The 24,013-nt window shown below is 42.2% G+C and overlaps 1 protein-coding gene across 8 annotated transcripts in view; it reads right to left on the bottom strand.

Moving 5' to 3' along the window:
• Positions 1–24,013, bottom strand: part of CLUAP1 (clusterin associated protein 1) — a 43,232-nt gene extending 19,219 nt beyond the window's left edge. For 4 of the 8 annotated variants that reach the window (XM_082428753.1, XM_082428754.1, XM_082428760.1 and 1 more), the window contains exons 1-8: positions 23,872–24,004; positions 20,711–20,822; positions 19,735–19,819; positions 17,362–17,541; positions 14,256–14,351; positions 11,996–12,079; positions 8,120–8,253; positions 763–904 (exon numbers count right to left, since the gene is read on the bottom strand). In XM_082428753.1, the coding sequence (XP_082284879.1) occupies positions 763–904; positions 8,120–8,253; positions 11,996–12,079; positions 14,256–14,351; positions 17,362–17,541; positions 19,735–19,819; positions 20,711–20,822; positions 23,872–23,893 (855 nt within the window). In that variant the 5' untranslated portion in view covers positions 23,894–24,004. Of the gene's footprint in view, positions 1–762; positions 905–8,119; positions 8,254–11,995; positions 12,080–14,255; positions 14,352–17,361; positions 17,542–19,734; positions 19,820–20,710; positions 20,823–23,871 lie in introns of those variants that run through there. The other 4 variants (XM_082428756.1, XM_082428759.1, XM_082428758.1 and 1 more) reach the window with 4 other exon arrangements.

Genomic DNA, 24,013 nt, shown 5'->3' with positions numbered 1-24,013 from the left:
GGCAACAAAGTAGCGTCACCTAATTCAAATGTCCAGGTTTGTAATAAGGCTAGGATAACCTTTATACCAAAAGCTGTCAAGAACAGCATGAGAAAGGGAGACTGGAGACCAGTTTCACCGTGAACATAGATTCCAAATGCCTATTTTAGGGTTAAGCAGAAATATCCCTAAGGGATAAGGGTAATTCAAAATGATAGCAACTTCCTCCAAGTTCCTTTGCTCCGAGTCCATATTTATCAACTGACGCTGGGATTTGAAATACTCTTTCCTAAATTCATAAAGCAGTTTCTGAAAAGCTACTCTGGGTGATTCAATAAACCAGGGCTTGAAAATCTTTAAGTGAACTGACCAAGCAAGATCTGTACCCAAGACATGTTACATAATTTGTGGGACTCAGTGCAAAATAAAATGCAGTTAAAAATTACTAAGAATTTCAAGACGGTGACAGCAGAGGATTAAAGCAAGCCCAGGCCCTTCTAAGCTTGCAGCTGTATCCAACTGCACAGGTCATGTCCCAGCCCTGTCTGTAGTCCTAACTGACCAAACTCTGGTGACAACCTACTACCAAAGATCTGACAACCTTGGAGCCCAGGCTACACAACCAGAAAAACAGAAGAATCACATGAGCAATCCTTAGTCTGATCAGGGAGAAAACACATTCACCTGATATTCTTTTCACAGTGATATTTACAAACTGGCATGTCAACAAGTACAAAGTAACACACCAGAACGAATGGTCATACAGAAGGACTAAGCACTCACCTCAAACCTCTCTTGCTCCATCCTGTGATGATCCTCAAGTTGCTGTTCCAGATAAGCCAGATTTCGAAATTTCTCTAGATAAATATCATACTGCTTTTGCAATTCGTCCTCAGTCTTCTCATATTCATCCATAAAGGCTGGCCTAGGAAAACAAAATGAAATAAAAACTGAAAGATTAATCAATATACAAATATATAGTAGTTTGAAATTGGTATTCAGAGCTCCAGATTCCGTCCTGGTTTTCTTTGGAAAGCCTTTAATTAGAGAAGGTTCTTCATTCTTGTAACTAAAGCTAATTTCCCCTTTTCTCTTCCCTCCCCACAAAATGAACATACTTTCAATCAGAAATTAAGACATGCTCTTTGTAAAAACTAGAAATAATCCTGAAAGTATTAAGAATAAAATTAAAATTATTCATAATCCCATCACTAGGTATTAGCACTTAATATTTGACATACATCCTTCCAGACTTTTCTATGCATAGATACATACAGAAATGCATTTCTTTTTAACAAACATTAAGTATATTATCTTAAATGAAGCTCTGAGGTCTTTTTTCCTCACTCAATATGGCACATATTACAATACAGAGTTAAAGAATAATCATACATTATACACATCTCTAAAAATCAATAAATTAAATATATGCATTATCTTAGTTGGGCATAATATTCTGTCTGAATGTTCCAAAATTTAATCAGTCCCCTAAAAAGAGAAATATAGGTTGCTACAAATTAAAGCTAAGTTTTAAAACAATATAAAACTTAAAAATAAAACCATAGCATAAAAACCTGTTTCAACTAGTTTGCTGAATTTTTTTCTCTTATTATTGAGCTTAAAGGGAAAACTTTGTTCTTTTAAAAATATAAACAGATAGGGACTTCCTTGGCAGTCCAGTGGTTAAGACTCCGAGCTCCCAATGCAGGGGGCACGGGTTTGATCCCTGTTCGGGGAACTAAGATCCCGCATGCCACACGGCACAGCCAAAACAATTTTAAAAATACAAACATAAACAGACAAACTAGAAAATAATTTATAATCTTTTGGACTAGAGGAAAACACAGAAATTCTTCTATTAAAAATATCTGAGGCTTGTGGAACAAAAACCACATTCACAGAAAGACAGACAAGATGAAAAGGCAGAGGGCTATGTACCAGATGAAGGAACAAGATAAAACCCAAGAACAACAACTAAATGAAGTGGAGATAGACAACCTTCCAGAAAAAGAATTCAGAATAATGATAGTGAAGATGATCCAGGACCTCGGAAAAAGAATGGAGGCAAAGATCGAGAAGATGCAAGAAATGTTTAACAAAGACCTAGAAGAATTAAAGAACAAACAAACAGAGATGAACAATACAATAACTGAAATGAAAACTAAACTAGAAGGAATCAATAGCAGAATAACTGAGGTAGAAGAACGGATAAGTGACCTGGAACATAGAATGTTGGAATTCACTGCTGTGGAACAGAATAAAGAAAAAAGAATGAAAAGAAATGAAGACAGCCTAAGAGACCTCTGGGACAACATTAAACGCAACAACATTCGCATTATAGGGGTCCCAGAAGGAGAAGAGAGAGAGAAAGGACCAGAGAAAATATTTGAAGAGATTATAGTCGAAAACTTCCCTAACATGGGAAAGGAAATAGCCACCCAAGTCCAGGAAGCGCAGCGAGTCCCATACAGGATAAACCTAAGGAGAAACACGCTGAGACACATAGTAATCAAATTGGCAAAAATTAAAGACAAAGAAAAATTATTGAAAGCAGCAAGGGAAAAATGACAAATAACATACAAGGGAACTCCCATAAGGTTAACAGCTGATTTCTCAGCAGAAACTCTACAAGCCAGAAGGGAGTGGCATGATATACTTAAAGTGATGAAAGGGAAGAACCTACAACCAAGATTACTCTACCCGGCAAGGATCTCATTCAGATTCGATGGAGAAATCAAAAGCTTTACAGACAACCAAAAGCTAAGAGAATTCAGCACCACCAAACCAGCTCTACAACGAATGATAAAGAAACTTCTCTAAGTGGGAAACACAAGAAAAGAAAAGGACCTACAAAATCAAACCCAAAGCAATTAGGAAAATGGTCATAGGAACATACATATCGATAATTACCTTAAACGTGAATGGATTAAATGCTCCAAACAAAAGACACAGGCTCGCTGAATGGATACAAAAACAAGACCCATATATATGCTGTCTACAAGAGACCCACTTCAGACCTAGGGATATATACAGATGAAAGTGAGGGGAGGGAAAAAGATATTCCATGCAAATGGAAATCAAAAGAAAGCTGGAGCAGCAATACTCATATCAGATAAAATAGACTTTAAAATAAAGAATGTTATAAGAGACAAGGAAGGACACTACATAATGATCAAGGGATCAATCCAAGAAGAAGATATAACAATTATAAATATATATGCACCCAACATAGGAGCACCTCAATATATAAGGCAACTGCTAACAGCTATAAAAGAGGAAATCGACAGTAACACAGTAATAGTGGGGGACTTTAACACCTCACTTACACCAATGGACAGATCATCCAAACAGAAAATAAATAAGGAAACACAAGCTTTAAATGACACAATAGACCAAATAGATTTAACTGATATTTATAGGACATTCCATCCAAAAACAGCAGATTACACTTTCTTCTCAAGTGTGCACGGAACATTCTCCAGGATAGATCACATCTTGGGTCACAGATCAAGCCTCAGTAAATTTAAGAAAACTGAAATCATGTCAAGCATCTTTTCTAACCACAGCACTATGAGATTAGAAATCAATTACACGGAAAAAAATGTAAAAAACACAAACACATGGAGGCTCAACAATACGTTACTAAATAACCAAGAGATCACTGAAGAAATCAAAGAGGAAATCAAAAAATACCTAGAGACAAAGGACAAGGAAAACACGACAATCCAAAACCTATGGGATGCAGCATAAGCAGTCCTAAGAGGGAAGTTTATAGCTATACAAGCTTACCTCAAGAAACAGCAAACATCACAAATAAACAATCTAACCTTACACCTAAAGGAACTAGAGAAAGAAGAACAAACAAAACCCAAAGTTAGCAGAAGGAAAGAAATCACGAAGATCAGAGCAGAAATAAATGAAATAGAAACAAAGAAAATAGCAAAGAGCAATAAAACTAAAAGCTGGTTCTTTGAGAAGATAAACAAAATTGATAAACCATTAGCCAGACTCATCAAGAAAAAGAGGGAGAGGACTCAAATCAATAAAATTAGAAATGAAAAAGGAGAAGTTACAACAGACACCGCAGAAATACAAAGCATCCTAAGAGACTACTACAAGCAACTCTATGCCAATAAAATGGACAACCTGGAAGAAATGGACAAATTCTTAGAAAGGTATAACCTTCCAAGACTGAACCAGGAAGAAATAGAAAATATGAACAGACCAATCACAAGTAATGAAATTGAAACTGTGATTAAAAATCTTCCAACAAACAAAAAGTCCAGGACCAGATGGCTTCACAGGTGAATTCTATCAAACATTTAGAGAAGAGCTAACACACATCCTTCTCAAACTCTTCCAAAAATTTGCAGAGGAAGGAACACTCCCAAACTCATTCTATGAGGCCACCATCACCCTGATACCAAAACCAGACAAAGATACTACAAAAAAAGAAAATTACAGACCAATATCACTCATGAATATAGACGCAAAAATCCTCAACAAAATACTAGCAAACAGACACCAACAACACATTAAAAGGATCATACACCGTGGTCAAGTGGGATTTATCCCAGGGATGCAAGGATTCTTCAATATACGCAAATCAATCAATGTGATACACCATATTAACAAACTGAAGAAGAAAAACCATATGATCATCTCAATAGATGCGGAAAAAGCTTTTGATAAAATTCAACACCCATTTATGATAAAAACTCCCAAGAAAGTGGACATAGAGGGAACCTACCTCAACAATAATAAAGGCCATATACGACAAACCCACAGCAAACATCATTCTCAATGGTGAAAAACTGAAAGCATTTCCTCTAAGATCAGGAACAAGACAAGGATGTCCACGCTCACCATTATTATTCAACATAGTTTTGGAAGTCCTAGCCAAGGCAATCACAGAAGAAAAAGAAATAAAAGGAATACAAATTGGAAAGGAGGAAGTAAAACTGTCACTGTTTGCAGATGACATGATACTATACTATAGATAGAGAATCCTAAAGATGCCACCAGAAAACTACTAGAGCTAATCAATGAATTTGGTAAAGTTGCAGGATACAAAATTAATGCACAGAAATCTCTTGCATTCCTATACCCTAATGATGAAAAATCTGAAAGAGAAATTAAGAAAACACTCCCATTTACCCCTGCAACAAAAAGAATAAAATACCTAGGAATAAACCTACCTAGGGAGACAAAAGACCTGTATGCAGAAAACTGTAAGACACTGATGAAAGAAATTAAAGATGATACCAACAGATGGAGAGATATACCATGTTCTTGGATTGGAAGAATCAATATTGTGAAAATGACTATACTACCCAAAGCAATCTACAGATTCAATGCGATCCCTATCAAATTACCAATGGCATTTTTTACAGAACTAGAACAAAAAATCTTAAAATTTGTATGGAGACACAAAAGACCCCGAATAGCCAAAGCAGTCTTGAGGGAAAAAAACGGAGCTGGAGGAATCAGACTCCCTGACTTCAGACTATACTACAAAGCTACAGTAATCAAGACAATATGGTACTGGCACAAGAACAGAAATATAGATCAATGGAACAGGACAGAAAGCCCAGAGGTAAACCCACGCACCTATGGTCAACTAATCTATGACAAAGGAAGCAAGGAAATACAATGGAGAAAAGACAGTCTCTTCAATAAGTGGTGCTGGGAAAACTGGACAGCTACATGTAAAAGAATGAAATTAGAACACTCCCTAACACCATACACAAAAATACACTCAAAAAGGATTAGAGACCTAAATGTATGACCGGAGACTATAAAACTCTTAGAGGAAAACATAGGAAGAACACTCTTTGACATAAATCACAGCAAGATCTTTTTTGATCCACCTCCTAGAGTAATGGAAATAAAACCAAAAATAAACAAATGGGACCTAATGAAACTTAAAAGCTTTTGCACAGCAAAGGAAACCATAAACAAGACGAAAAGACAACCCTCAGAATGGGAGAAAGTATTTGTAAACGAATCAATGGACAAAGGATTAATCTCCAAAATATATAAACAGCTCATGCAGCTCAATATTAAAGAAACAAATAACCCAATCCAAAAATGGGCAGAAGACCTAAATAGACATTTCTCCAAAGAAGATATACAGATGGCCAAGAAGCACATGAAAAGCTGCTCAACATCACTAATTATTAGAGAAATGCAAATCAAAACTACAGTGAGTTATCACCTCACACCAGTCAGAATGGGCATCAGCAGAAAATATACAAACAAATGCTGGAGAGGGTGTGGAGAAAAGGGAACCCTCTTGCACTGTTGGTGGGAATGTAAGTTGATACAGCCACTATGGAGAACAGTATGGAGGTTCCTTAAAAAACTAAAAATAGAATTACCATATGATCCAGCATTCCCACTACTGGGCATATACCCAGAGAAACCATAATTCAAAAAGACACATGCACCCCAATGTTCATTGCAGCACTACTTACAATAGCCAGGTCATGGAAGCAACCTAAATGCCCATCGACAGACGAATGGATAAAGAAGTTGTGGTACATATATACAATGGAATATTACTCAGCCATAAAAAGGAACGAAATTGAGTCATTTGTTGAGACGTGGATGGATCTAGACACTGTCATACAGAGTGAAGTAAGTCAGAAAGAGAAAAAGAAATATCGTATATTAATGCATGTATGTGGAATCTAGAAAAATGGTACAGATGAACCGGTTTGTAGGGCAGAAGTTGAGACACAGATATAGAGGACAAACGTATGGACACCAAGGAGGGAAAGCCACGGGGTTGGGGGTGGGGGGATGGTGGTGTGATGAATTGGGCGATTGGGATTGACATGTATACGCTGATGTGTATAAAATTGATGACTAATAAGAACCTGCTGTATAAAAAAAATTAAATAAAAAAAACAAAAGATCTGAGGCTTAACAAAAATGAATTTATGCTTGAAAGGCAGAAGTTTTTAATGAGATAAATCTATCTGGTGGCCCTGATCCAGAGGCAGAAGGGGCGTGGGCTTGCCCTTGGCAAGGAGGAAGCCTTGATGCTCCCTTGGTTACTGTCTGCTGCCCCCAGGTGCTGCCTTCCCGCAGATCTCAGGACAGGAGCCAGAGTGTGGGCCAGGCACCAGTGTCCTGAAAAAGCAAGACACATTCAGAGCGAATACAGCAGCTGGAGAAAGGAAGGAGTAAAGAGAGAAAAATAAAGGGAGAATGAAAAGGGAGGAAGGGCAACACAGAAACAAAGCAAAGAAAGGAGGGTACAAAGTGAGAGAAAAAGGGAGGGCGCAAGAAAGAGGTGCGGTGGGGGAAGTGGGGGCTCCAAGAAAATGTGAGGCACACACTTGAAAGGGAAAGTCAGAAGAAGGATGAATTACCAGTGAGGAATTATAAAACTCTAAAATCTACTCAAACCTAGAAATGGGAGTATGTTTCTGTTTCCACCTAATTTATGGCAAGACACAGATCTGAGGAGCCAGGCCTTGTATAACTTTCACCATCTGGATTTACTTACTTTGCCTTGCGTTCCCAGAAGCTATAAAAGCTAGAAGGGCGGTTCAAGAACTAAGCAGTTTTCCAGGCATATTGAAAGCAGTAAAGAGAATGAGTTTAGCAGTGTGCCTGTTAAAAACACACGTACAGGGCTTCCCTGGTGGCGCAGTGGTTGAGAATCTGCCTGCCAATGCAGGGGACACGGGTTCGAGCCCTAGTCTGGGAAGATCCCACATGCCGCGGAGCAACTAGGCCCGTGAGCCACAACTACTGAGCCTGCGCGTCTGGAGCCTGTGCTCCACAACAAGAGAGGCCGCGATAGTGAGAGGCCCGTGCACCACGGTGAAGAGTGGCCCCCGCTTGCCGCAGCTAGAGAAAGCCCTAGCACAGAAACGAAGACCCAAGATAGTAATCAATCAATCAATAAATCTTTAAAAAAAAAAAAAAAAGCCTGTGCCTTTAAAAACCATATTAAGATGGTTTAAAAAAAAAAAAAAAAAACACACGTACATTCTGCAGCAGAGACATCTTTATGCCGGGCTTTTCCCACTGCTTGAAAGGTTAATATCACTGACGATGTATTCCCTCAGTCTGCTTTAACTTGCAGAGACAGCGTTCTACTCACTCTTCAGGTGTTCATATCTACCTGACACTCTGCAGAGTCTGGAGTCGCTTCCGATTTCTTTCCAGCTCTAATTTCCTCTTGTCAATTTTGGCTTCTAGGTTAGCTTCATCAGAGGCCACATTATTGAGCAGGTCTTTCGTCTTCTGAACCTGCACCTACATTTAACAGGAAATGAAGGCGACAAATGTGCCAATAAGGACCACGACCTGACTCTTGGAAGAGCAGGACTTCTCAACCTCTCAAGCCCAGCAACACCTCACTAAACAGAATCAAGGGGAAGCAAACAGAGCAAACCCTCCCTCAAGCCATCACTCGTTTAACCAACTATTTCCAGGAGGAACATCACATAGGCCTAGAAAGAATCATCTACTTTTTTTTTTCCATGAGAAGGTGTTTCCGAAGAGGGACCCAAAACCTCCTGCCACCTCACTTGTTTAGATGGTTACACGTCACTCTGAAGGGTTGGTTTGCCTTCATTTACATAGTTCAGGCTACTCCCCAGCTACAAATAACTGACTTATAGAATACATGCACACACAAGCTTTATCTTAGCTTTACTTAGAAGGGAACAAAAAGAAACGCCGCCTGGTCCCAGCTCTAATGCGCTGCCTGTTGGGACTGAGAGAAGGTTCCTCTCCCCCTCCCAGGCAGCTGAACCGCAGACTGAACTAAACAGAGAAACCACTCCATTATGAGAAAGTGGCTCCCTGGGTGGCTCCGGTGTGATCCAGCCTTGGGGAGGGAGCCTGGGCAGCAGTGTGACACAGGCCCCTGGGCAAGGGGGCAGCGTGAAGGGGAAGAGAGATCACTGGTGAAAACCACAGGCCTCCCCATCCTCCCGTAAGAGCAAGTTCATCTGAGGCAGGGCTAGTCTGAGTAAATGCACTGTCTTCACACTCGTGTTGTCTGGGAAGCGGGCCAGGTCAAGGCCTGTGGCTCAGAGCTGCAATCTGCTGCCCTAGGAATGACATCTGCAACACAACCAGCCAAGTGTAGAACTGCTCCCCGCGCCCCCAGGCTGGGACTATCCAACTCTGCTGTTAAGTTCCAGATGGCCAAGGTGGGGTCCTCCCCTCCAGGACTTTACACATGTGTAGGCCCATGAAGGTTTACTGACTGTTTACCTGCAGGCCTCTGAAACACTATGCGGTCCACAAAGAAATCAGCTAAGGAGCCCAGACACGCTTCACGACTCTCAGAGACAGTGCATATTTGGAAGCAGTCACTTTTATCAACACTTTATGGCTTAATTTTTTTTGTCTAAGTACACTAACCATTTCGAAGACGCTTTCATGAAGATTAATCATATCACTAACTATTGATTTGCTGCAAGTACTTTAAAAACCCCAGCAGAGATGTGAGTTCACTCTCAGAGGAAGACAAGGTGGATCTCCTTTCTAAACAGACAACTCAGGTTGATGGCAACTATTTCTCTGAATCAAAGTCAGATTAAAACCTAGTGAATCTATCTGACCTCAAAAATAAAGATTTTTAAAAAGGGTCTGTTCCTCAAAAAAGACAAATGTGATAAATACAAAAAATTTTCTCTAGCTTTCTGAAATAAATGGCCTATATTTCATAACCCCTTTTAAGTATCCATGTTGTTGTTTCGTTTTTGTTTTTAGAATTATCAAATATCATGTATATTTTCCAGCAACGAAAAGATATCTTAAGAGGTGTTCACCAAGAAATGAACTGTGCCCTCATTTGGTTGTTCCATTTTTAATATTGACTTAGTGCTAAAGGCACATTCATGCCATGCTAACCTGATTCAGCCAGAACACTGACAAGCACAAAAGTATTATCATTAGTTTTTTTTCTAATTTAGAAACAATCAGGAACTTACAAACAGCTGAAGTGTAATACAAAACATTTTTTCCTAACCTAGGTGAGAATGAGCTGCTGACCTGATGCTCCATCACTTCTAAATACTTTAATGTGTATTTCCTGCGAATAAGGCCTTTCTCCTAAATAACCACAACACAATCATCAAGACAGGAAATGAACTCTTGACGTACCACCCCCATCCAACCCTCAGACCCACTGCCCCATGAAGTCCTTAACAGCAGATGGGAGTGACCCCTGGTATTCAGTCATCAGGTCTCCTTAGCCTCCTTCAGTCTGGAATGGCTCCTGAACCTCTCCTGGATGTTCATGACAGGAACATGAACTTTTCACTGTTGAAGAGTAGGGGCCGGGGAATTCACAGAATGCCCCTCAATTTGCCTTTGTCTGATTAGCTTCAGATTACACATCCCTAGCAGGAATAGCACAGATATCACTGAACCCTGCATCCCATCAGGCGGGCATAATTCTGGTTTGCTCCATCACTGGTGATATTCCTTTGATCACTGGATTAAGAGGGTGTCTGTCAGGCTTCTCCTATGACGTTACTCCTTTCCTCTCTGTAATTAATAAGTATTTTGTAGGGAGCTACTTTGAAACTATGTGAAAAACCTGCTCTTCCTCAGTTTTCAATGTATTCATTTATCAGTGAGAACTCAAGATCTCCCATTTCATTCAATGGTCTATAACCCATTACTATAATTCATTCATTTTGATGCTTATCCTGTCCCTGGTGTGGCCAGGGGAAGCTGGCTTCTGTGTCCTTCTGACACTCTTTGAGCACTTCCTTGCTTTCTGGCACAAGAAGATCTTGTACTTTCTTGTCCCAGCTTTGGAATCAGCCATCCCTCCCGAAGAGCCCTGCTTCATTTTAGTGGAGAATGGCATTTAGAAGCCAAGATCTGGGTGCTAGGTATGCTCAGAGCTAAGGAGTGTATGAATGTATATGTGGGTGTGCATGTGTATGTACATAAATATACTACATACATATGCTACACATACATACACACAACAAAATTTATTACTATATCTATCTACATATTGAAATGCATGCATTTAACCAACGCCTCCTATTTCAGGGTTCAATCTAATTTTCTCCCTTTTCATATCTGTAACTCCATTCTCCAACAGTGAGAACCCTGGCTTCCATTATCTTTAATATATTTACTTATTTGATCAACCTGCCTGTATGTAACCATCTCCCATCTCGGCTACCCTGCACGTCTCACCCTGCTGAGGCTCTGACTCTCTGTGCTGGGTTGCGCAGGGAGTATTACTGTTTTATGATAAGAGTACTATAAAAACCAATCTTAGAGTTTTGTACAACTCACAGTAAATTCTTGTTTTATAACTATTCCTAATTTACGTAAGGCCCCCCTGTCTGTGTCTACTGAATAAAATGAATCTCTAATAATGACTGAATACCTACTATGTGCCACGCACTGTCATAATGAATGCTCACAAGGACCCTATGTGGTGGGCACTGCCATTCCTCCCATTTTATAGATGCGGAAAGTGAGGCACAGAGAAGTTAAGTAACTTGCCTAAAATCACACAGAGGGATTCAAACCCAAGTAGTCTGAGTCCCCCACACTTTCTGCTTTCCAAATGAATGATTTAGGTGAGATAAGCAAATAACAACTGATCATGGGTTAAGTAGTAAAGGATGACGATCATTCTATTTCTACAGTGCTGTTTAAAGTTAAGAAAACCTGGAAATCATTTAAACGCCCAGCAGTGAGGAACTGGTTAAATCAAGTATGAAGAGTCCATAAAGTAGAGTATTTACTAAAATTACTGCAGAATTTAAGAGAATTATTAAATTAATAAAACTGGCAAAATTTTAGCAACAGGAGAAATTGTTCATATTTGTAATGAGGAGAAAAATAACAGTAAGTCACCAACTATTCTAGAATGTGCTCTAAATTTTTCACCTCCCCACTAACCTGTCCCTTCTTTGTTATGAGGCCTGGCTTGTTCTGTCCTGTAGAGCCAGGAACTGTTTTCCAGTCCCAGGCACAAAAACATTAAATAAAAGCGAAGTAATCTTACCAAAATATCTTTTATTGCAATTCTCATCACTTTTTCAGTCTCATTTATTTCCAGAGGTCTGGCAATTGCTTCTGTTCTCAGTTCCTATGGGAAACAATGAAGCGAAATTATTTTTTCAGAAGACGAATTCACAAGACCAATTCCCCTGTCTAGATATGGCTTATGGACTGGTTCTCAAAAGCTTCATTACTGTGTGGGTCTCTGATGCAAAAGCACTCCCACCATCACCTCCTCCAGTGTCTTCTGTAATCCTCTGGCCAGCCTGGCCTCTCTCCAGTGCTCAAGGTCCCCCTCTCCAGCCACAGGCCCCCTGTACCCTAACACCATGGGAACCTGAACTCACCATCCAGAATCTTTTCTCCCAAATTTGCTTCTTTTACTTGCATTCCATTCAGGTGACCCCAAACCAAGTGCAGCTCAACTTGCTGTCTGAACCCCCTGCCAGCCTGTACAATCTTCTTTGTGATCACGTCCCTCTAAGGTGCCTATCACTGACAACTGTAACTAATGAGATGAATCAGCTCGGCCCTGCCCCTAGCACTAACCACTAACCATCAAGGGAGGCATCTGTGCCTATCATATCAGTACTGGAAATTTCCGAGACATGGGACTTCATTGCGGATGCAGTTATGGGGTTCCTGGAGCACTTTATCAAATCCTGTCTTGTGCTTCCTTTATTCCACAGTGTACATTACCTCCCCCACAGTGGAAAACTATTGAGGGCAGGGACCGTGACTTACTCAAGGACACAGAGCACAGTGCCTTCCTTGCCTGTGGTTGGTGTTGGTCCTCAATGAATATTTGTTGAGTGTATGAAAAACATATATTGGATAGGGGATCTTCCTCAGATCATGACTGTATACAGAATTTGAGAAGTCCTACATTCAGGGTCTCTTGGCTTCCATGGCAACAGTTTGGCCTCTGATTGCTCCATCAATTCATTACAGGACAGTGCTAAAAGAGCCCCCAGGGGAATCCAGGTGAGCCTCACAATGAAGCCAGGGCTCTGCTGGCAAATAGCAAGTGACCAGCTCCTGTCTCTGGGACTGTGAGGAACACGTGTAGAACATGTGCACTATTGCACTATAAACAGAAAACATGGAAAGCCGGGAGCTGCCTCACTGCTTATCTAAATTAGCTGTCAGACATTATGTCAGGTTTGTTCTGCCAACTACACTTCACCAGGTGGCAATATATCAAGAGCAGGGATGGTGAGCTAGCACCAAGTCCCCCGCTTCCAGTCTGTTCCTAGGGCAGAAATGAAAAATGCCATTACACTGTAGCAGCAATGCCAGAACACAGGCAAGGCAGTGAGAGAGCAGTCATGGATGATACACCTGATGGGAACGGAATGGACTAAGTGCATTTAATTCAAAAACATTAGATGTGAGCATGTATGCTTCAAATGCCATAAATCCTCACAGGTAAGAATTAAACAGTACTCCATTTCTTCTCCAACCAGTAGGTCCCAAAATCTGCTGCTCGTTGGAATCACCTGGAGATCTTTAAAAATCTGGCTCTCACCCCCAAACATTTTGATCCACTGGTATGGGGGATGACCTGGATATCGGGTGATTTAAAAAGCTCTATAGGAGCTCCAAGGGTGTTTTAGGAACCCACTCTTCAACAGCTCCTTAAACACAGTGGACAGAGCATCCTCCTTGACTGGCATGGTCTAGAATAAGGACTGCAAGTAAGTTTCAACTGTAACATCAACTTCAAATGATTGGTAGTGACTGCCTAAATTAATGACTAGTTCCCAAACTCTGCTGTATGTTAGAACCACCCAGAAGACTTAAAACTCCCAGTGCCCAAGTCACATTTCATACCAATGACATTAGCATGGAAGCCAGACATCAGTAGTTTGTAAAGATCCCCAGGTGATTCCACTGGGCAACAAGATTTGGGAACCACAGGCTCAGAAGAGCATTTTGTTGGGAAGAATGCCAAGGCTGAGTGTACCGGGGGAAAGCATCATGATCAATAAAGTCTGCCACGGGCACAAGGAGGAAAGTTTCAGCAACAGGCACATTATTTGCCATTCCTGAACTAGATGTCAAAGGTATTAGAAACAGACCAGAGCCCACCAGAAGCACGAACAGCAGCAAACACCATATGCATATTACTTTCCCACACAGTAGCTCATTTAATCAGGTACCGTTTAATAAAATCAAAAGAACAGGGAAAAACAGAATTGGAAAAGAAACCTTGGAAATCTGCTTAGCTAAGGAGGTAATTGAGTTATCTGAACACTGCTTACCCTCAACTCCACCTCCTTGCCCAGCAAGTCATATAGAGATGCTCCCTTGGAAGTGATTTCAGAAGCAAGCTGCCTGGCTGCTTTCAAATCTGCAATCTGGAAGGAAAATATCAAAAACAGAAACTTCAGTGACAGGTTTTTATTAGGCATTCAGAAAGAATCAATCTGTTCATATCGGTTCCTACCTCCAGTCAGGATATTTGACTTACTTGACTATAGAACACATTTTCTACACACACATATTTACATCCTGGAGAAGAGAGTTCCCAGAACACCAGTTTAGGAAACACTGATCTAAGAACAAATTAGACCAATTCCAGGCCACCTGAAAAACCCAAATGTCAGGTCAAATGTACTCTGCCACCAGGAGGTGTGGGGGTTGTGAACGTTGACACGCTTCCTATAATAAGGGACCCTGGCAGTGGTGGGGTGAGCAAAGGAGGGGCAACCTGAGGGACACATGCTTACTGCAGAACCCTGATGCCCTATGTTTAACCTTCCCTGTCCCCTCATTCTCTGCCTTCAGGCTGCACTTCACTGGGCTGCTGTGAGCTCAAATGAGCTCACAGGCATGAAGGCCTTACAAGCTCCCACAAGGCACTGCTGTGAAGATGATGATGATCTGGCCCTGGGCACAGCTTCTTTCTTAGGATCTACACGTCACACCCTCTTCCATGAATACGCTAAACTTCCAAAGAGCCCAAACATTTCCCAGCTCAGCTCCCTCTCCCTCTCCCCAAAACAACGAATTCCCACCCTCTTTCATTTTCAAACCACTGACAACTCTCGCTCTTCATTCACAGCTGGTGACTTCCTTCCCATTTCCTCAGTCCTCAGGACTCCTCTCCCATAGCTGCTTCCTCACCAGCAGTGAGTTCCCAGCTTCCTCTCTGGGAGTCCTCTCATCCGCCCCACTTCTCAGCACTGTAGTTCAGCAGAGTCCAGCCGCACACCACCGCCCCCACCCGGACCTCCCTTCCACGCACACTCCCCGCAAGCTCTCAGCTCTGATACCAAGATTAAAGCCGTGAGCTGGGGCTTGACATCTCCACTTGGACATCTCGTGGACGTCGCAAACATAACATGTCCTTAACCAAACTCCTCATCTTTCCTGCCAGACCTGCTCCTTCCAAACTCTTCTCCACTTCAGTAGACGGCAACTTTGTCCTTGCAGGAACTCACACCCAAAACTTTAGAGCCATGATATCTAATATCGTGCCCGCTAGTCACGTGTGGCCATTTTCAATGTTAAACCATTCAAAATTTAATAAAACTTAAAACTCACTTCCTTGGTTATGCTGGCAACACGTGGCTAGCGACTACCGTATCGCGTGGCAGAGACACAGAACACGTCCACCAGCATGGAAAGCGCTACCAGACAGAGCTGCTTCAGGACCTTCCTCGTGCTGTCTGCTTTCTTCCAACCTACACCCAATCCATAAGACCTCCCTTCAAAATATGCTCTAACCTCTGACCACTTCCTCCCAGTGAGGATCTGGCTCCTGTGTATGGTTTTTCAGGCCTGACCACAGGCAATCCCGGAGGCTTTACCTGGCAGGCCTCCTGGGGAAAGCTGCACTCGAACACCAGTACCCTGCAGTCTCTGAAGAGAGTTGCAGTCAAGGAATCAGGCCCTCTGGCCAGTCATGTTCTCATAAAGACCTGCATTCCTAGGTCTCTTTATCTGAGGCCTTGGGTCCAGGTCCTCTTCAGTGCCTCTGCTGAGGCCTCCTTATTGGGGTAGGTAGGGCAAACACCTTCTCCCACACCTCAGGGGGCATTAAAACTGCCAGAGCAGTCTTATGAAACAGGGAGTTGACACTTCTTCTGGCTTTAGCCCCTTGCTTATACCACTGCAGTTAGTGATTAAAGACACAGCTTTCACGTTCAGCTTGTTGCTTTAATCGAGTCCTCCGACGCCTGGCAGCTCACTCTCTCCCCAAGCTCAGCTGAGCACCTGACGGCCACTCTGCTCAAAGGCGCTGTCACCTCCTGCTTTCTAACAGGTCTCTGGGCTTCCACCTTTCTTCCCCCTTCAGTCCGACTCAATTCAGCAGCCAGAGTGATCCTTTTAATATGAAGTTTCAAATTATGTACTTCTCTGATCAAAACTCAACGATTTTCCACGTCAGAGTCAAAGTCAAAGTCTTGACAGTGGCTTTCCAGGGACCACAGGCCTGGGGCTGCCTCCCCTCCCAGCTCTCATCACATGGCCCCCTTGTGTTTCCTCAAACACACACAGCACACCTTTCCACTGAATGGTTTGCTCCTTCCCTCCTTCAGATCTCTGCTGAAACCGTCACCCAGTCTCTGAGGCTGTCCTAGCCCTCCATTTAAGACACCTCCCCCGGCACCCCAGCCCCTTCCCTGCTTTACTATCCTCCACACATGCAGCCCATCTGACCTGTCACTCTTTCTGCTTTGCAGTTTACAGTCTGGCTCCCCCAACTGAGCCGCGGGAACAGAGGATTCCTGTCCTCGTTTTTCACGCCTGTATCCCCAGTGCTTGAAGAGTGCCTGGCAGATAGCAGGCTTTCAATAAAAAGTTGAATTTAGGGCTTCCCTGGTGGTGCATTGGTTGAGAATCTGCCTGCCAATGCGGGGGACACGGGTTCGAGCCCTGGTGTGGGAAGATCCCACATGCCACGGAGCAACTAGGCCCGTGAGCCACAACTACTGAGCCTGCGCGTCTAGAGCCTGTGCTCCGCAACAAGCGAGGCCGCGACAGTGAGAGGCCCCCGCACCGCGATGAAGAGTGGCCCCCGCTCACCACAACGAGAAAGCCCTCGCACAGAAACGAGGACCCAACACAGCCAAAAATAAATAAATAAATTAATAAATTAAAAAAAAAAAAATGCCACGCCCAGTGCCCACTTTATAGGCCAGTAAAAATCCCTATTTCTGGGCATTGGTAGTTTAAAAAAAAAAAAAAAAAGTTGAATTTATTGTCCCTTCTGCTTTGATCCAAATGCTGACAAGCACAAAACTGACAAATGGCCCTCAGTCAAGGAATAAGGAAAGAAGTGATGCTGTATTGATACAGCCCATTTCAGAGTTTGAGAAATAAACATTCCATTCCTCACTACAAGCCTTGCATTGTCCTTACCTTTGAGCTAAGGTCAAACTTGAATTTGCTGATATCTTCCTCTCCTATTTTAGAGTCCTCCATCCCTTTGGTCTTCATAGCATTATAAAGGACAGAGGTGATCTTCAATAGTTCTTTCACTGCATACCCGTCTGCTTGATAAAGCTTCTTAGTATTGAGTTTTATATGTGCCTTAGTGGCCTATTTTCAGATTAAAAAAAAAAAAGTTTAAGACCCATTCCACGTAAAATCTAAACCAAATTCCATGTAGGTCATTTGAAAATGTCACTGCCAACAATAGGGATATAACCAAATCATTTTAAGAATCAAACTTTCAAGTTACTCATATATTGCAAGTGGGTATGTTGACTGACACAATCTTGATGGAGAGCAATTTGGTAAATGACAACAAAACTACAAATGCATACGTCCTTTGACCCAGCAATTCCAATCCTAAGAACTTATGCTAGGGATATACATATTCACAAACAAAATGATGTGTATAGGCTATTTGTTACAGCATTGCTTCTAAGAACAAAAGTTACCAACAACCTAAATGCCTACCTGTATAAATTACATAAGTTATGGTATAAACGTGCAAGCAATACTACTCAGGTGTAAGAGAGGATAAAGAAATTCTATGTGTATTTGAAAAGTTCTCCAAAATGTACTGTTACATGAAGACAAGATTCTAAACGGTGGTGTGCAGTATGCCACTATTTGTGTAAGAGGAAGGAAAAGGAATATACAGTCTATTTGCTTAAATATGCCTAAAGAAACTCTGAAAGATATTAAGAATAGTGATCACTGGGAATGGAACTGGGCTGATGGCAAACAGAATAGAAAGTCATTTTACTCTGTATTGTTTCATGATTTAAAAAATTTTTTTGAACCATAAAATATATTACCTATTCAAAAATAAGTAAATAAAATTCTTTTTAAAAATCTGCATGCTATTTTATTTCCATTAGAAAAATATTACCTATATAAAATTTTGGTCCAGTTTCTTCTCCTTTAGCTCTACTAGGTTTGAATACTTAAATACTTTAATTTTACTCAAGTAAAACCAGAATCATATATCTGACATGAAAAATAAATATTTTACATCATTAAATTAATAGGGTTTAATTAGGTGTGCTCTTTATTATTTCTCAGGAATAGTATCTCATCTTTCCTGTATGTTATTTCCCTTTACTTTTATTTATCTGAGTAACTATGTAATGCATGTCTTTTTTCCCACATCCAGTAATACAAGTGTTATGTAAGCATAATTTGTAACGTCAATAACAAGATTCGTCATTAATCTTCAATTTATGTTCAATTCCCCTTATTATATGGTATTTCCATAATAACTTCAGATATTTCAGTCAACCTTACACTTTGCAACAAAGACTGTAAAAATTAAGATGTTAATTTAAAAACATTATTAAAATTCCAGACTAAATAACCCTGGGCCCACTTAAAGTGATGCTGTCACAAGATGTCCTGGAACAGCTACTGCTTCAATTTCAACATGGCCTCCTTTGGGCAAAGCAGCAACCTGGTAAGCAGCTCTCACAGGAAAACTACTCTGGAAATATTGTCTGTAGATGTCATTGACAGTATGTCAGCCAGCAAAACAGTTGTTTTTATCACATTCGTGAACTCACAGCCTACTGCTTTCAGAATTTCACCCATGTTTGTAAGAGCCTGTTTAGCCTCTTCTGCCACCCCTCCTGGCACAAGCTGTCCACTTGCACGGTCCATGCCTAGCTGTCCTGAAACGTAAATGGTCCTGCCAACTAACACAGCCTGACTGTAGGGACCAATGGCCGCTGGGGCATGGGACTCCAAAATTCTTAACAAATAATGAATTAAAAACAAAAAACCCAGAAAACTTTGTTGGTAAAATGGCTCCACAGAAATCTGGTAATGGAGTGTGTTTAGAAATCTGGGACTTCCCTGGTGGCCCAGTGGTTAAGAATCCGCCTGCCAATGCAGGGGACATGGGTTTGATCCCTGGTCCAGGAAGATCCCACATGCCACGGAGCAACTAAGCCCGTGCACCACAACTACTGAGCCTGCGCCCTAGAGCCCGCAAGCCACAACTACTGAGCCCGCGTGCCACAACTACTGAAGCCCATGCGCCTAGAGCCTGTGCTCCGCAACAAGAGAAGCTACAGCAATGAGAAGCCTGCGCACCGCAACGAACAGTAGCCCCCACTTGCCACAACTAGAGAAAGCCTGAGTGCAGCAACAAAGACCCAACACAGACAAAAATAAAATTAATTAACTTTTAAAAAAAGAGAAGGAAAAAATACTTTTAAAAAAGAAATCTGAAAGCAGCTCTAACTAGGCTTCATCTCCTTCTAATGTATTTAATTTTACAACTCCATCAAAAAACTGTGAACCAACCATGAACTGGGCAATTGCCTTAATGAAGAAAACTCGGTCTTGTTCAGTCTCAACATCAGAAGGGATGTCAGTCTGAGGTTCATACCTATTGCAGAGAGAGAAAGAGAGAGAGAAGACACAAGGTAATTAAGTATAAAGTTCACAAAAGAGAAAGTAAAGCAACTGAGAGGACAGTGGCTCTGTAACGGGAAGCTCTCTGAGTCCCCAGCTAAGGCAGTAAGAGTAAGAAAGGCTTCAGAAGCAACACAAAATACCAAATATTCAAGAGAACAAATCTTCACCTAAAAATAGGTTTAACAAATTTCAAAAATCAAATTCGGGGCTCAGCTTACAAAATTAAATCTATCTCAGACTGCAAAGTTTCATTAAAATAATCAGAACTATTACTCTGGCTGCCTGCCCTTGACCCAGTGGAGTTCCTTTCTTCGAGTAACTGATGACACACCGGGGTCAGCAGACGGCAGCCCTTGGCCTCTTCCTGTACAGCCCGCAAACTAAAAAGGGTTTTTACATTTTTCAAAGGTTATAAAAAACACAAGGAAGAATACATGACAGAGATCTTAGGTAGCCTGCAATGCCTAAAATACTATCTCCTTAGCAAAAGAGTTTGCCAACCCTGAATCATATTAGATTTTTCACACAAAATGAAATCTAAATTATTTCCAAGCCAGGTACTCAGCAGAATGTGTGAGGAGGTCCTGTCACTCCCTGATGAAGGTGAGGGGATGAAGAGGAATGCGGACCAGCACCCCTGTGTCGGCTTCCTACTGAGAAACATTCTCCTTTTACCGCTGCTTGGTACACTCCCTTCTCCCACAGCGTTCTTTAAACTCAACTGATTTTTAACAGGTTACAACCGAGTCTGTCAAATTTTATTGAACTTTTCGTTTTGCTTCACAAAAGCATCCTGTTTCTAGGTGGCTAATGAATAACATCTCATATTCATTCTTAGACCTCAGTAAAGTGCAGTTCAAACCTTTTCACAAGCCAGAGAAGCACTTCAGATACAAGTCCGAAATTTGGTGAGCGGAAATTTTCCATAGAAATATGTCGAGGGTATCCCAAGGCTCTCATCATCTCTGTAAAGTCTGTCCAAGGTAAAACACAATGTAGTCAGTTCCTCGTCAAACAGCAACGACTTATGAACGTAGACACTTTCTTTGCTTTCTCTTCTTACTCCCAACCTACTGACACTTTTATGGACTATTTATCAACTCTCTAAGAGGGAAAGAAAAAGGGAGATAAAAGTTAAAATACCTAATCTGCTTCCTGAAAATCATTTATTTAAATTCAATGGGAGAAGAGGAAACTGTACATTGCAATGCGGTTTAGGGATTGGCTGTGATTTAATTTCTCTCTTGGATACCTCATTTATCTCTTGGATAGCTTTCTCTTTACCACTCAACATGAGAACTACCGGGCTTCCCTGGTGGCGCAGTGGTTGAGAATCTGCCTGCCAATGCAGGGCACACGGGTTCGAGCCCTGGTCTGGGAAGATCCCACATGCCGCGGAGCAACTGGGCCGGTGAGCCACAACTACTGAGCCTGCGCGTCTGGAGCCTGTGCTCCACAACGGGAGAGGCCGCGATAGTGGGAGGCCCGCGCACCGCGATGAAGAGTGGCCCCCACTTGCCGCAACTGGAGGAAGCCCTCGCACAGAAACGAAGACCCAACACAGCCATAAATAAAATAATTAATTAATTAAAAAAAAAAAATGAGAACTACCTGGCCACGGTTTAAATGTTAACCGTGGGGTTTTTTTTGGGGGGGGGGGTGATGATGGTAGGGTGAAGTTTATGTCTCTGTGTTATTTCTGAGTTGACTTTTTTTCTCCACTGAGCATATAGGACCTTAATAACACAAAATTTAAACATTAGTTGCATTGTATTTAGAGAAATCTTCAAGAAAATGATTGAACGATTGAGCAATATTTAGATGTATTATGAAACAGACTAAGAAACAGTAACACTAATACATGTTGATACCAGATGCTGCAGTCACTAAGCTTTCAGCAAGACTTGGAAATAAAACATCTTTTTAGTTCCCACGATGTGCTAAGACCTATATTCAGTGTGCTTCTGGCTAAGTAATGTCTGTCTTCACTCTTCTTGAAGGTGGGTATTCAAGATGTCCCAATGACATTCACAAATAAGCTACCTGGGCCTTGGAAATTAGGCTGGATTTCACAAGACAACAGAAGAGAAGGCATAAGCAGAGGAAAGAGAAGCAGAGAAAAGAGAAGCAGAGGGGGGCTTCCCTGGTGGTGCAGTGGTTAAGAATCCACCTGCGAAAGCAGGGGACATGGGTTCGAGCCCTGGTCCGGGAAGATTCCCACATGCCGTGGAGCAACTGAGCCCGTGTGCCACAACTACTGAGCCTGCGCTCTAGAGCCCGCAAGCCACAACTACTGAGCCCGTGTGCCAGAACTACTGAAGCCTGCACGCCTAGAGCCCGTGCTCCGCAACAAGAGAAGCCACCACAATGAGAAGCCCGCGCACCGCAACAAAGAGTAGCCCCCGCTCACTGCAACTAGAGAAAACCCGCGCGCAGCAACAAAGACCCAACGCAGCCAAAAATAAATAAATAAATAATAAAATTAAAAAAAAAAAAAAAAAGAGAAGCAGAGGGCCTCTGTTGCTGTTTTGAGGGCTATTTAAATAGAGCAATGGAAAATAAAGCAGCAGCCTTCCCATCACACAGTAAGCCCTAAACACTTCTTGCCGCTAAGTAGCAGTGCAGTTGTTAATTCTACAGTATTATTGTCAAAATGGAGACAATCTGAGTAAGAATCTTACCATGAACTGCATAATGTACAGCATTCATTTAAGGTCACAATGCTCAGAAATCCCCTTCTTGTACACTTTTCCCAACACAACTCCATTCAACGTCCCCTAGCAGAAGGCTGGCCTCCCTCAACTATGAGGAAGGAGAAACTTGTCTCTACAACATAAGGTCACCAAGAACCTCCAAATTCCAGAGGGCACAGATTCACACAATAGTGCTAATAGGCATCAATAAAATGTGATGCCTCTTCCTATATATTTCCATTATAGAAAAGAGAGCAATTCACAACTGAAAGGAGTAATCTTTAATGGGGAAATTTCAGGCACCAGCAATTGTTAGAAAATTGGCCTTAAAGAGGCCCCTCAGATCACACCAAATTGGCAATCACCTGCTACACCTATGAAGGTGGAGCCAGTTGGCTAAACTGCTTCAGATTCAGAAAATGAAAGCTATAAAAGGCAACTGATTCATTCACACAGTCCTACCTTTTGATCCTCGTTTCCACCCAGTTCTAGCTATGTGACCTAAAGCAAACTACTTTACCTCCCTGCCTCAAAGTATTTCATCCAGAAACTTATACGAACCACCTTACTGCTACAGTGAGGACTAAAACAAGATACTGAATGTAAAATGTTTGGTGTGTAACAGGTGTCCCCCAAAGTAGTAGTAACTAATTCTCTTTTCCCCATTCTTCCACTTCCCCACCCTCCTAGCAAAGGCACTTGGGTTCCCTTCTCCTCACCAGCCCCTTTAGAAAAGATGCAAGCTTTGTAGGTTAGACAACCTGACTTCACACTTCAGCGCCAGCTCTTACCACGTGTGTCCCCTGACCTGACCTCTCTCTGCCCAGTTCCTCATCTCTAAACACAGGAGCACAGTTGTTCAGAGGAGTGAATGAAACGATGAACACACATAAGACAGTAACTAACTACCTGGCAGATCATAAAAGCTCGAAAAAACGGAAGCCTCAATTATTATTCACCAGCCCCTCCTCGGTTGTTGTTCGTTTCCCGGAGCTCTAAGCTAACCCAACTCAAAACGGTCTCTGCGTTTTCCAATACAGTAGCGAACAGACCCATAAGTCAATTAAAATTAGATAAAATTAAAGTTTCGGTTTCTCAGCCGCACTAGCCGCATACACATACACAACCTCCCATCATCGCAGGAAGGGCTATGAGACAGGGCTGGGGCGCTCAGCCTGGGGGGCGGCGGGCCAGGAGCGCCCCCGAGCCGCAGAGGCCCGGGAGGGGGCTCCAGCGCGGGAGCCTCGGCGGGGCTCAGACAGGGGACCCGGCGGGCCGGAGCCCCGAGTCTCGGGAGGACCGCTGGTCACAGGGGTCAGGTTTGCCTTACTGCGGAGGTCGCGGAAAGACATGGCGCTCTGGTCCTCAGGACGCCGGAGTCTCAGCCGCTCGCCCCTCAGCGCTCACGGGTTTCTATGGCAATGCACGGAGCCCTCTACGGCGCGCAGCCGGGGCCAAACAGGACTGGAGGC

Source organism: Balaenoptera physalus (assembly GCF_965194825.1).
Source record: "Balaenoptera physalus genome assembly, chromosome: 16".
In the NCBI taxonomy this organism is placed as follows: Eukaryota; Metazoa; Chordata; class Mammalia; order Artiodactyla; family Balaenopteridae; genus Balaenoptera; species Balaenoptera physalus.
The sequence above is the reverse complement of the archived record's forward strand: the minus strand, read 5'-3'. Positions and strand labels throughout refer to the sequence as shown.